General features: G+C 59.7%; 1 protein-coding gene across 4 annotated transcripts; it reads right to left on the bottom strand.

Moving 5' to 3' along the window:
* Positions 1-7,093: 7,093 nt before the first annotated feature.
* Positions 7,094-10,547, bottom strand: LOC308548230 (BOLA class I histocompatibility antigen, alpha chain BL3-7-like). 4 transcript variants are annotated; one of them, XM_081119421.1, is made up of 8 exons: positions 10,405-10,547; positions 10,025-10,309; positions 9,391-9,666; positions 8,523-8,798; positions 8,295-8,399; positions 7,856-7,888; positions 7,674-7,721; positions 7,094-7,522 (listed from the first exon to the last, which is right to left on the bottom strand). In XM_081119421.1, exons 1-8 carry the CDS (start codon positions 10,475-10,477, stop codon positions 7,518-7,520), a joined length of 1,101 nt encoding a protein of 366 aa, XP_080975547.1. In that variant the 5' UTR covers positions 10,478-10,547; the 3' UTR covers positions 7,094-7,517. The 4 variants fall into 4 exon arrangements, with proteins under 4 accessions (XP_080975547.1, XP_080975546.1, XP_080975549.1 ...); XM_081119420.1 differs by having other exon boundaries at positions 7,856-7,906; positions 10,405-10,528; XM_081119423.1 differs by lacking the exon at positions 7,674-7,721 and having other exon boundaries at positions 10,405-10,528.
* Positions 10,548-11,278: the final 731 nt, after the last annotated feature.

Below are 11,278 nucleotides of genomic sequence, written 5' to 3'. Positions count from 1 at the left end.
GAAATGGCTTCACGGGGCGTTTCCCGGGGCTGCGAGAGGACAGGCCCACTTCACTGGGATTTTATCTTGTTGATTTATGACTTTTTCAAAGCCAATTTATAAAATAAGCTTTAAAATACCACCACCCCCCCAAAAGAAAGGTTGAACAACATAAACGAGTGAACATTTACATCCACTGTGCTTGTCACACTCAGATTTCTCCGGGAGCCTCGGTGGCCGCCGGGGTGCCCGGGAACAGCGCCCCCTCCGTGCTGGTCTTTGGGACCCGAAAAGGGTCTCCCCAGCCCGCTGAGCCCTTGATAAAGAACTCGCCCCGACCCGGCCGTCTCCCCGGGGTCTCCGCTCTCCGACCTTGGTTGCCGGCTGCCCTCCAGCTGGTCCTCAGTGGGTTGCTCAGGAAGGTTTTCTGCGTTTTGGGTGAAAGTCCAGTTGGTCCTGGGAGAGGGTCAGCGCGGCTTCCGCTCAGCCCACCGCCATCTTCGAATTTCTTTCTTCTGTGTCGGTTTATTTTTGAATCTGCTTTTCAGTGGCAGTTTCCGCGCAGCGTTGCTCCTCTGCTCGCAGCCTCCTCCAGCGCTCGCTGCTCTGGGCGGTCTCCCCGGTGCCCGGGAGGTGCTCCCCCCGTGGCCTGTGGCTGGGGGGAGGGCTCCCTTTACCCCGGGGCGGAGCGGTTTGTCTTTTTAGTATGTTTTTTATTGACTTCTAGAGAGGGGAGGGCGAGGAGAGAGAGAAACATGGATTGGTTGCCTTCCATATGGGACGCAAAGGACTGGAGAACTTTTAGGACATTAGAGGGGCACCTCTGTCTCAGTGAACAGATGGACAATTCTGCCTTCATGAAGCTTACACTGTGCTGGAGAAACACCTGAACGATCAGGATAGTGTATGAGATGGTGACATCCCCGAAGAAGGAGATCAGTTTCCTAAGAAGGGCCTCCCCATCTGAAAAACAACCACAACAACTGGAGGAAAGACCTAGTCGCTGGAATGGAAGCATAGTGCTGGTCCTCCTGGTCCCCCAGCGTGATGTAAACAGAAATGGCAGGGTCTCGAGTCCTGGTTGAGGGTAGGAAGAGCGAGCGGGGGAGGTGGGCCTGGCAGGAGGAGCCAGGGCAGAAACGCCCGAGCGAGGCCAGAGCGAGCCAGGCTGAGGCTGAGGCTGAGGTGGCATTTGGTTGGCTGCTCTGGACTCTTGGTCAACAACTGTCTGCTGTTTGCCCACCAACCCGTCAGAGCTCCAGGCCTAAACCAATCAGTCCCGTGCCCACTGGATGAATTCAGAGCAGGCTTGGCGGTCACGGCTTCTCTCAGACGTCGGTGTGTCGGAGGAGCCGGACCAAGTGCATGGGAGTCGGCTGACACAGTGGCGTCCTTCGCCCTGGGCTTGCTTTCTTTCTCCCCATTTTGGTTCTGCCACTTAGTCCTCAAGATAAGAAGAAACAGGCTCAAAAGCAAAACAAAACAACAGGCACACGAACAAAACACCCAGGGGGAGCGGTTCTCACCACACGGGCCTCTCCGGGTGGACCTAGGAGGTCCCCTTCCGAGAGGAGGAGGTGGCCCAGGACCTCTTCATGGCAGACTGGGGAAGGGGAGCACTTTGATTGACTCTGGACTTCATTATTTTTTAAATTTTATTTATTGATTTGAGAGAGAGACATCAACTTGTTGTTCCTCTTACGTACGCGGCGTTGGTTGATCCTTGCATGGGCCCTGACCTGGGATCAATCCTGCCACCTTGGCGTTTGGGGACGATGCTCTGACCAGCTGAGCCCCCGCCCGGCCAGGGCTGACTCCTGACTTTGTACGGCCGACGGAGCTCGGTGACTCTTTGGGGAGTATATTTTTAGGTCACCTCTTCAAAGGTTCAGTATCATGACCCAGAAATCAAATTTGGGGCTCCTCTTCTATCTGGCACATCCGTGAGGGTCTCTGTGTGGGTTTATGGTCGAAAGGCAAGACAAGGACGCAGTCGGCGTCCCCCGCCCCACGCCCGCGGGCTCCCTCCCTGCCCGTCTTCCTCGGGTGAGATCCAGGCCCGTGAGGGTTCTGAAGGCGCGGGTCCTGGTCCTCGGTGCTAACCACAGGCTGACCCACCTGAGCTGGAGCTTTAACGACCTGCGAGTTCCTTTGTCCATGGTGATTTTTAGAACCTTGAGGCACTCAGCAAGCAACCTCAAGTATCTGTGGTAAGTCTGTGGCTTCCCAGGGCTGCCCCCAAGGCCACCCCTTGGTTTGAGGAGTCATTGGGAGAACAGGAGTGAGCACGGCACCACGGATACGGAGGAAGATGAGCAGAGGGGAAACACATGGTGTAGAGCAGGGATTGTCATGTTTTATTTTTATTTATTTTTTATTTTTTAAATATATCTTTATCGATTTCAGAGAGAGGAAAGGAGAGGGAGAGACAGAGACAGAAACATCAACGATGAGAGAGTCATTGATCGAGCCTGCAACCTGCGCATGTGCTCTGACCAGGAATCGAACCCTGATCGCCTGGATCCCAGGTCGACGCTCAACCGCTGAGCCACGCCTGGCGAGGCTCATGTTTTATTTTTAAATTGAATTTACGAGGGTGACATGGGTTAATGAAATCATGCAGGCTTCAGGTGTACAGTTCTACCACATCATCTGCACACTGCATCGTGTGTTCACCTCCCCAAGTCACGTCTCCTTCCACCACCATTTGCCCCCTTTTCCTTCCTTCTAGCCCCCTCCCCCCTTCCCTCTGGCACTCACCCCACTGCTGTCTGTGTCCAGGAGTCTTTTTTATTCTCTGCTTAATCCCTTCACCTTCTCCTCCAGCCCCCAGGCCCCTCCCCTCTGACAGCTGTCAGTCTGTTCTTCGTGCCCATGTGTCTGTCTCCACTTTGTTAGTTTACTTTGTTCACTGGATTCCACATATGAGTGAGACCATGTGGGACTTGTCTTCCTCTGACTGGCTTATTTCAGCTGGCATAATACTCGCCAGGCCCACCCATGTTGTCACAAAAGGTAAGATTTCCTTCCCTCTTACGGCCGCGTAGTATTCCACGGTGTAAATGTCCCACAGCTTTTTCATCCACTCGTGTACTGATGGGCACTCGGGCTGCTTCTAAATCTTGGCTATTGGAAATAACACTGCCATGAACACAGGGGTGCACATGTTCTTTTGAATTAGTGTTTCGGGTCTTTGGATAGATTCCCAGAAGTGGAATTGCTGGGTCATAAAATTTCAGAAGCATCGGGTGGGGCGGAGGTGGTAAAACACAGATTCCTGGAACCCCTCCTCTGAGATCCGGCAACGGGGCGCCGGCTCGGACGTGGTCTGGGCCTGGGCCGCACTGTGAGCTGCGCTGCCTGGGAGGCCACCCTGCCTCTGGACGGGCTCAGGCCTGGGGAGACGTCGGCGTCTGATAGAGGGACCCGAAACGCAGACCCCTCCACCCAGGGTCACTGCCTGTCTGGCTGGCTCTCCGACAGGTCGCGGTCGTGTGGCCCGGCCTCCGCGGCTTGTGGCCGTCTCTGTCTGGAACTCGGCAAGAGCTCCAGTCTGCGCTTCCTCGGCCTGGGCGACAACGATCTCTGATATCAAGGTGAAGAGCTTTCGGAAGTCCTTCCACACGTCAGCGTGTGCCCTGGGGAGCTCTCGCAAGTCTCTCCCTTTACCAAGTATCTGCAAGTGTGAGTGGCCTGGAGTGAATGTTTCGAAGCCTTGGGGCTCCCCGCTGTGTTTACCTATCCTGGGGACACACTTCTTTATTTCTTTTGGTTTGTTGTTGTTAATCCTCAGCTGAGGATATTTTTGTCCTTGATTTTTAGAGAGTGGAAGGGAGGGAAGGGGACGGAGAGAGCGAGAGGCATCCAAGTGACAGCGACTGGCTGCCTCCCCCGGGAGCCTCGGCTGGGCCCCGGGATGGAACCTGCAACCCAGGTACGTGCCCTGCACTGGGAATCGAACCCGCGTCCCTTTGGTGCGGGCCGAGGCCATAACCACGGAGCGACGGTGGCCACGGCGTCTTAGCCTATTTTAGGCGTCGACACAGGGCCGTTAGCTGTCGGCCGATGCCCAGTCCCGGGCCTCCAGACCTCACTGACCCTGCGAAGCTGAGACTTTGCCCCGTCCGACCAGCATTCTTTTATTTTTGCTTTTACCATGAGGAGGGCACAGGCTCCTCCACCTGCCGCCTGAGCTGAGGCTGGAACCGGACGCACGCAGGGCCCTGGGCACGTCGGGGGCCAGGGAGGCACCGTGGAGACCGGAGGCGCCCAGGCTCGTTCCTGGGGGGGGGGACCTCAAAGGTCCTGCATGTGCTCCTGGTGGGACCGGAGGCAGCTGGGGAAACGATGGCGATAAGAGGGGCACTGTCACATGGGCAGGGGCGAGACCTGCAGGACGCTGTCCCCTACGCTGTTCACACCACTTCTCACCACGTCAATCAGGTGGAGACAGAGGCTCGGTGGCGCTGATCTCCCAGGACGGCCCGGTGCCAGCCTCCCCCTGCGGACATCCTGTCAGGTCCCCAGAGGCCCTGTCCATTCTCGAGGACGTGGGCCACCCGGAGATGGACCTGCATATGGACGAGCCTGCTGGGTAGTGACTGCAGGCAGCAGGGGCCGGTGCCGGTCCCCTGGCCAGTTTGCTGTCGGGAAAGACGGCTCCAGGCTGCCCCTTCCTTGTCTCATCCGGGCCACACGGCGGGACGGCCACGTGGGCGCTCAGGAGGGCGATGGATACGCTCTCGATCCTGCCGATCTTCTAGGAAAAGAGGCCGAACAGCCATGGGGTTGTTCCCGACCCTGAGGACAGATGTCCGGCTGTGTCCCCGGGTCAGTCCCGGGTGAAAGGAGGCCCAGGGTCAGCTGCAAGCTGGGGCCTGAGGGCCTCTCAGCCGGTCCTGGGGCTGCCGGGCGTCCTTGGCGTCCACGCTCTTCCCACGAGGCCACAGGGCAGACCCAGGACCAAATCAGCCCCGGACCCTGAGACCCTCCCTCCGCCCGTCCTGCCCACAACCTGCTGGGCATGGATCCCGACCGCGGCTGGGCCCCGGGAACCTCAGTCAGGTTTCCCCTCAGTGCTGTCTGCTGACTGGGTGGAGTCCAGCGCTCTCTCTATAAAATTCCCACACTGTCCACAGAGAAATAAAAAGATCACGTGAAGTAATAAACGGTCAAGACACACTGGAGAAAAGTTTGTTTGGGGGACAGTGTGGAGTCAGCATGGAATTGCACACCCATGGTCCTGCCACCCTGGTGGAGGCAGAGTGGCCAAAGGGACCCTCGGAGCCCCTGGGAAAGCGGCCCTCAGGTCCCACTCCTTCCCCTCTGTTCCCACACCCACTGCTTCCCCCCATTTCCTTACCTCAGGGGGCACAGGTTCCTTCTCTAACCCCCTCTGCTCTCAGACTCACAGGTGTCCCCTGGGGCGATCAGGGACTTCCCCCAAAATTCGGAGGAAGGCGAGGTCCCTGGGGTCTCATAAAGTCCTGTCCCTTTTACTATTTCGAGGGGGGAGCAGGGAAGTGGGTCTCCTTGAATAACGTTCCCGGCTGGACAGCAGGTGTGTGGCCCCCACCTGTGAGCATCGGGAGACCCTGCCCCTGAGAGCCAGCAGGGATCTCCAGGTCAGTCCATCTGTCCTCCTGACGTTTTGTGTGTTTTTAATTCCTCCATCGAGGATATTTTTTCTATTGCTTTTCAGAGAGAATGAAAGAGACAGAGAGAGAGAGGAACATCGATGTGAGAGACACACAGGGGCTGGTTGCCTCCCGCACATGCTGCCACCAGGGCCCAGGATGGAGCCTGCAACCGAGGTCCTGCCCTGTTGAAATCCACCCCTCAGACCTTCAGCCTGGGGGCCGACACTAACCACTGACCCAAACTGCCCAGGGCCCTTCTGGCTTTTGACTCCCTGCCGTCTCGTCTGTGTCTCAGTCAGTCTCTGGTGTATGTAGTGAGTCTGCCAAAGGGGTTTCAAAGTATTGAAACCACGGACTCTCGCACTAGAAACATGAGAGGGGATGAGTCCAAGTTCCTGCTGACAGCTGATTGTCTGGCTTCGTAATTTCCCCAGCCTGGGAGTTGAGCAGCGATGTCACATTATGGCTTAATTTTAATTCCCCCTCTGAAACTGCTGGGCAACTTTCATAAATCAATGGGCCACGAAACATCCTCAATAGGACGATGACTGGACTCCTGGTCATGACTGAGGGGGACCCAGTAATGTGCCAGCGTCTCTAACTGTTGTGACACTTTTGCTATTGACGGATCTCTGGTCAGAGGCCTGGGGGATGAGAGGAAAGGTCTCGTCTTGGCCCCGGTTCCTGGCACCCAGCTCCTAAAACCTGGGCATCTCCTGAGGGACAGGTGACTCTGGGATGCTAATGAGATGGCTCCTGGCTGAGGGGCCTGGAAGCTTCAGGATGGGGGCTGGTCCCAGGAAGACCAAGCTGGTCAGAGGGAGGAACATTCAGGCCCTGGAAGGAGGAGAGCAGGATGGGCCTGAAAATCCATCTCCAGACACCAGACTCACGGTGCAGGGACCGTGGGGCCTTGTGGACAATGACAGGGAAGCGACCCTGTTGCTGTCAGAGGGGAGGGAGCCACCAGGAGAGGGAGACCAAAACTCACACAAACAGTCACAGGCGGAATCTCCACAGAAAAGAGAAACAACAAACACCCAGAAGATGGGGCTGAGGGGGGCCCAGGCCTGAGTCCAGGCTGACCAGGCCCCTCCCGCCTCACTGTCCAGGGTCCTGGAGATGAGCTTCACGAGGATGAGTGACAGGGCCTGGGATGTGTGAGTCCCTGTGACCACGGGTCCTGGTGGGACAAGGTTCCCTGAAGGCACAAGGTCAAAGCAGCAGAGAGGTGACCCAGCCGGGCAGTGACCACGTCAGAGCTCACGAGGCTTTGGGCGCCCACTGGGCACAGGCCCCGACCTCACTCGGTCCTCACAGCCTCTCCTGTCCCCCTGCCCAGGCTCAGCACAGCACACACAGGGCTTCTGGAAAGTCCTAGGTGCTCCCCTGTATTTCCTCTCAGACTTTAGGGCCCTCTCCTCTAATTACCCATCAGCCCTCATGGCAAGAAGTCAACAAAGTCATAGCCAGGGTCTCATTTCTTTGGATTTTTTTTTAATGTTTGTACTGATTTCATGGAGGAAGGGACAGGGAGAGACAGAAACAGCGATGAGAGAGAAACATTGATTGGCTGCCTCCTGCCCGCCCCCAACTGGGGATCCAGCCAACACCCTGGGCATGAGCCCGACTGGGAATCAACCAGAGACCTCCTGGTGGATGCGAGACATTCAACCACTGAGCCACACAGGCCGGGAGGGGTCTCATTTCAATACAGGAGTAAGAACCTGCAGATCAGTGCAGTCGAAGGGGGGGGGCAGCCCCGCCTCTGCTGGGCAGGGAAGTGTGGGGAGGGGACCTGGGGGCAGGGCCGGGACAGCCTCCCAATCCGAGGTTCTTGAGTCACCAAGTGGGAGCCTGAACAGATCTTCCATCACTCAGGCCCCACAGGCAGCTGCCTCACGCTGTGGAAGGAAACCATCAGGAACAAGTTCAGGGCAGGGGCTCTAACTGGTCACATTCTCAAAGGTCCACTTCATGCTCACAATGTGCACAGAGTCCCCATAACCCAGTCCCGTCCCCTCTGCCCCAAACCCTCCCCATTCAGGGTCTCACCTTTAGAAGCCGAGAGAGACACATCAGAGCGCTGGGAGCTGTCACTGCCTGGGGTGGACACAGCAGGACGTGATCAGAACCAAGGACAGGAGGCTAAAGGAGGGACTATGGGGTGGCGGGGTCCCTATGGGCTCCCGTCTGCACTGTCCCAGGGTCTCAGGGGGCACCCCCTCCATACTCACTGGCAGCCTGAGCGTAGCTCCCTCCTTTCCCACCTGCAGGAAGGAAACATCCTGTGAGAGACCAGGGAGGGGGCAGGGCCATGAGGTCCTAAAGGAGCCTAGTCCTGGGCCCAGAGAAGTTCCCAGAACCCTGTGTCTGTACAGACCCAGGGCAGGGTCAGGAAACCTGAGGAAAGTGCATGTGCAGGGACTGGACCCACCTCCCTCCTGCAGGTCTGTCCTCAGCAGGGACTTGCACTCTTCCCATCACTAGACCCATCAGGTGACGCATGTGTCCCTCAGTGTCACACCTGCCTCACTAAACAGGAAGTCAGCACACAGGGCCCCACACTGGCAATCCCAGGCCTGGGGACGGTGCTTCCCATGAATGAAGCAGGACACACGTCTCCCTGGGATGACACCCCAGGGGGACACGAAACTCACACCCCCCCTTCCCCACCTGAGCGCCTCCTCGCCCACATCACAGCTCCAGCCACCACAGCTCCGAGGACAACCAGGCCAACAACAGCGCCCATGATGATGAAGGGGGTCTGAGAGGGAGGCTCTGGGAACAGAGGGGAAGGGAGGGTGAGGCCCCGACCCCCAGGCCTCAGCCCTGAGCCCCCTGGATCCCCCAGAGGCCCCTGCTTCCCTGGGAAGAGGCTCTGTGCCCACGTCCCCTCCTCACCCCATTTCAGGGCCCGGGGCCCTGGCAGCCCCTCGTGCTGCACAACACAGGTGTATCTCTGCTCCTCTCCAGGGGGCACCCCCAGGGACGCCCACTTCTGGAAGGTCCCGTCCCCCGCGGGCCTGGTCTCCACAAACTCCATGTCCTGGGTCTGGTCCTGCCCGTCACGCTGCCAGGTCAGGCTGATGTCCGCAGGGTAGAAGCCCAGGGCCCAGCACCTCAGGGTGACCTCATGCTCAGAGAAGGGGTGGCGGGTCACGTGTGTCTCTGGAGGGTCTGAGGGAAGGGGGAGAAGATTCAGGAACTTTGCTTCCACCCTGGGACCCTCCAGCAGGGCTCAGGTGACCATCCTGAGAAGGGACAGGACACTGGGGTGGGGGAAGGGACACAACCCAGACACCAGCCTGGACAGAGGCAGGGGGATGACCTATTGGTCTCTTAGGAACTTCCAGGGTCAGAGCAGCACAGCCCAGGGCGGGAGGGAGGCAGGTCTCTGGGGGCAGAAAAGGCATTTCTGGTCCTGACCTGGGGGGAGGCCAAGGACTCAGAGCAGCGGGGCTCAGACCTCAGACAGGGGGTGTGGGGCAGGGAACAGGCCCGAGAGAAAGGCCCCCTGGGGCCCAGAGCCACCCCAGGGTCATGGGAACCGCTGAGCGCTTGTTTCAGGGGTGGTCTCCCCTGCACCCCCGGAGACTGCACCCTAACAGTCCCTGAGAGGAGGGCGGGGGTCCCTCTCTGGTCCCTGACCTCAAAGCCCGGGCGGACTCCATCCCTGCACCTAAAGCAGGGGTGTCTGACACGGACCCCATTTCCCGTCTCCTCGCGGGAGCCCCACCCGAGGGAGAGGAGGGCGCCGCGGGCCCTGTACCTGTGCGCAGCAGGGTCTCCTTCCCCTTCTCCAGGTAACGGCGCAGCCACTCCACGCACTCGCCCTCCAGGTAGTTCCTCCATCCCTCCGCCACACCGGCCGCCTCCCACTTGCCCCGGGAGATCTGAGCCGCCGTGTCGGCCGCGGTCCAGGAGCGCAGGTCCTCGTTCAGGGCGAGGTAGTCGGCGCCGTCGTAGGCGAACTGATCATACCCGCGGAGGAGGCGCCCGTCGGGTCCCAGGTCACAGCCGAACATGTTCTGGATGGTGTGAGACCCTGACCCCGCCCCCGGGTCAGCCCCGCCCACTGACCCCGCCCCCGGGTCAGCCCCGCCCACTCACCCCGCCCCGGGTCAGCCCCGCCCACTCACCCCGCCCCGGGTCAGCCCCGCCCACTCACCCCGCCCCCGGGTCAGCCCCGCCCACTCACCCCGCCCCGGGTCACCCGCCCCCGCCCGGCCCGCGGGGACTGAACTTAAACTGAAAGTGAAACCGGGTCAAAGTCCCCGCGGGCCCCTCCCGGGTGGGGGGCAGGGCGGTTCCACAGCCTCGGGGTGAAGCTCGGACCCCGACACTCGGGGCGACCCGGCCCGTCCGTGGGGTGGGGGTGGTGACGGGGCGGCCGCGGGGCTCACCGTCCTCGCTCTGGTTGTAGTAGCCGAGCAGGGTCTTCAGGTTCACTCGGAAAGTCTGTGCATCTTCCTTGCTGATCCGCGTGTTCCGCTCCCAATACCCTGGGTCCTCCTGCTCCACCCACGGCTGCTCCATCCACGGCGCCCGCGACTCCATCCTCGGATTCGCGGCGTCGCTGTCGAACCGCACGAACTGCGTGTCGTCCACGTAGCCCACGGAGAGGAAGCGGGGCTCCCCGCGGCCGGGCCGGGACACGGCGGTGTAGAAATATCTCAGGGAGTGGGGGCCTGGGGGGGACACGGGAGACGGGGGGCCGCTGGACACGCGCTTCCGGGTCCCGCGCTCCTCCCCGCACAGGCCGCGCCCTCCGACCCGCACTCACCGGCCCGGGTGCGGGTCAGGACCAGGGCCCCCGCGAGCAGCAGGAGGAGGGGCGGGGACCCCATGACGCGCATCCTCGGGGTTCCGGGGATGATCTGAGTCCGGGAGGGTCCACCGGACCTTATAACCGGGACGGGCGGTGAGGCTGATTGGCTGGTCCAGGAACCGCCCAGCCAATAGGAGTGAGCAGTGTGTGCGCGTCATGAGTATCCGGGCAGGAGGCCCCCGCACAGGTTGGGAGAAGGGAAGTGAAACCGGGGAGCTGGGGACTCCCCAGCCCTGAGCCCCGCGCCCCAGACTCCGCCCTCGGGCTGAGACCTGAGAGCCAGGCCTGGGGGCCCGGGGCCGAGTCCTGACCCTCCCGCAGGGGGCGCGCTGGTCACCCCGTCTCCCCGAGTCCCGGCCCAGGGGCTGTGTTCTCAGCGACTCCCCAGGTTCTGGGTTCAGCACCTCTGTCCCGTCTTACAAATGAGGGGGGACCCCAGGGTACTGCTGTTTATGGGGTGACAGCTGTCACACTGGCCACACAGGCATCAAACAGCCTGAACAATTATTAACTCAGTTTGAACATTAATAACCTATGACGTGTTAGCAGAAATCATGTTTTCATGAAAAATGACTGTTTCCCCGATAAACGCGGAGGTGACAGGAAGGGACCTGCTCACGTTTCACATCCTTGTGGGTCTCGGCTCTGGTCCCGTCACTAGAAGTCCACAGGGTTCATATTTGTCTGTGCATTTAATCTCCTAATTGGGTTGCGGGGTATAAATATGCACAGCTTCAGGGACCATGGAGAGGGAGCATTTTCATAAGCTTTCGGATCGTTGTTGACACTCGTCTTTGATCGTCCACTGAAACCACACGAGTGGCACGTC

Source organism: Miniopterus schreibersii (assembly GCF_964146895.1).
Source record: "Miniopterus schreibersii genome assembly, chromosome: 18".
Taxonomy (NCBI): Eukaryota; Metazoa; Chordata; class Mammalia; order Chiroptera; family Miniopteridae; genus Miniopterus; species Miniopterus schreibersii.
Note: the sequence above shows the minus strand (reverse complement) of the source record. Positions and strands in the feature narration are given on the sequence as shown.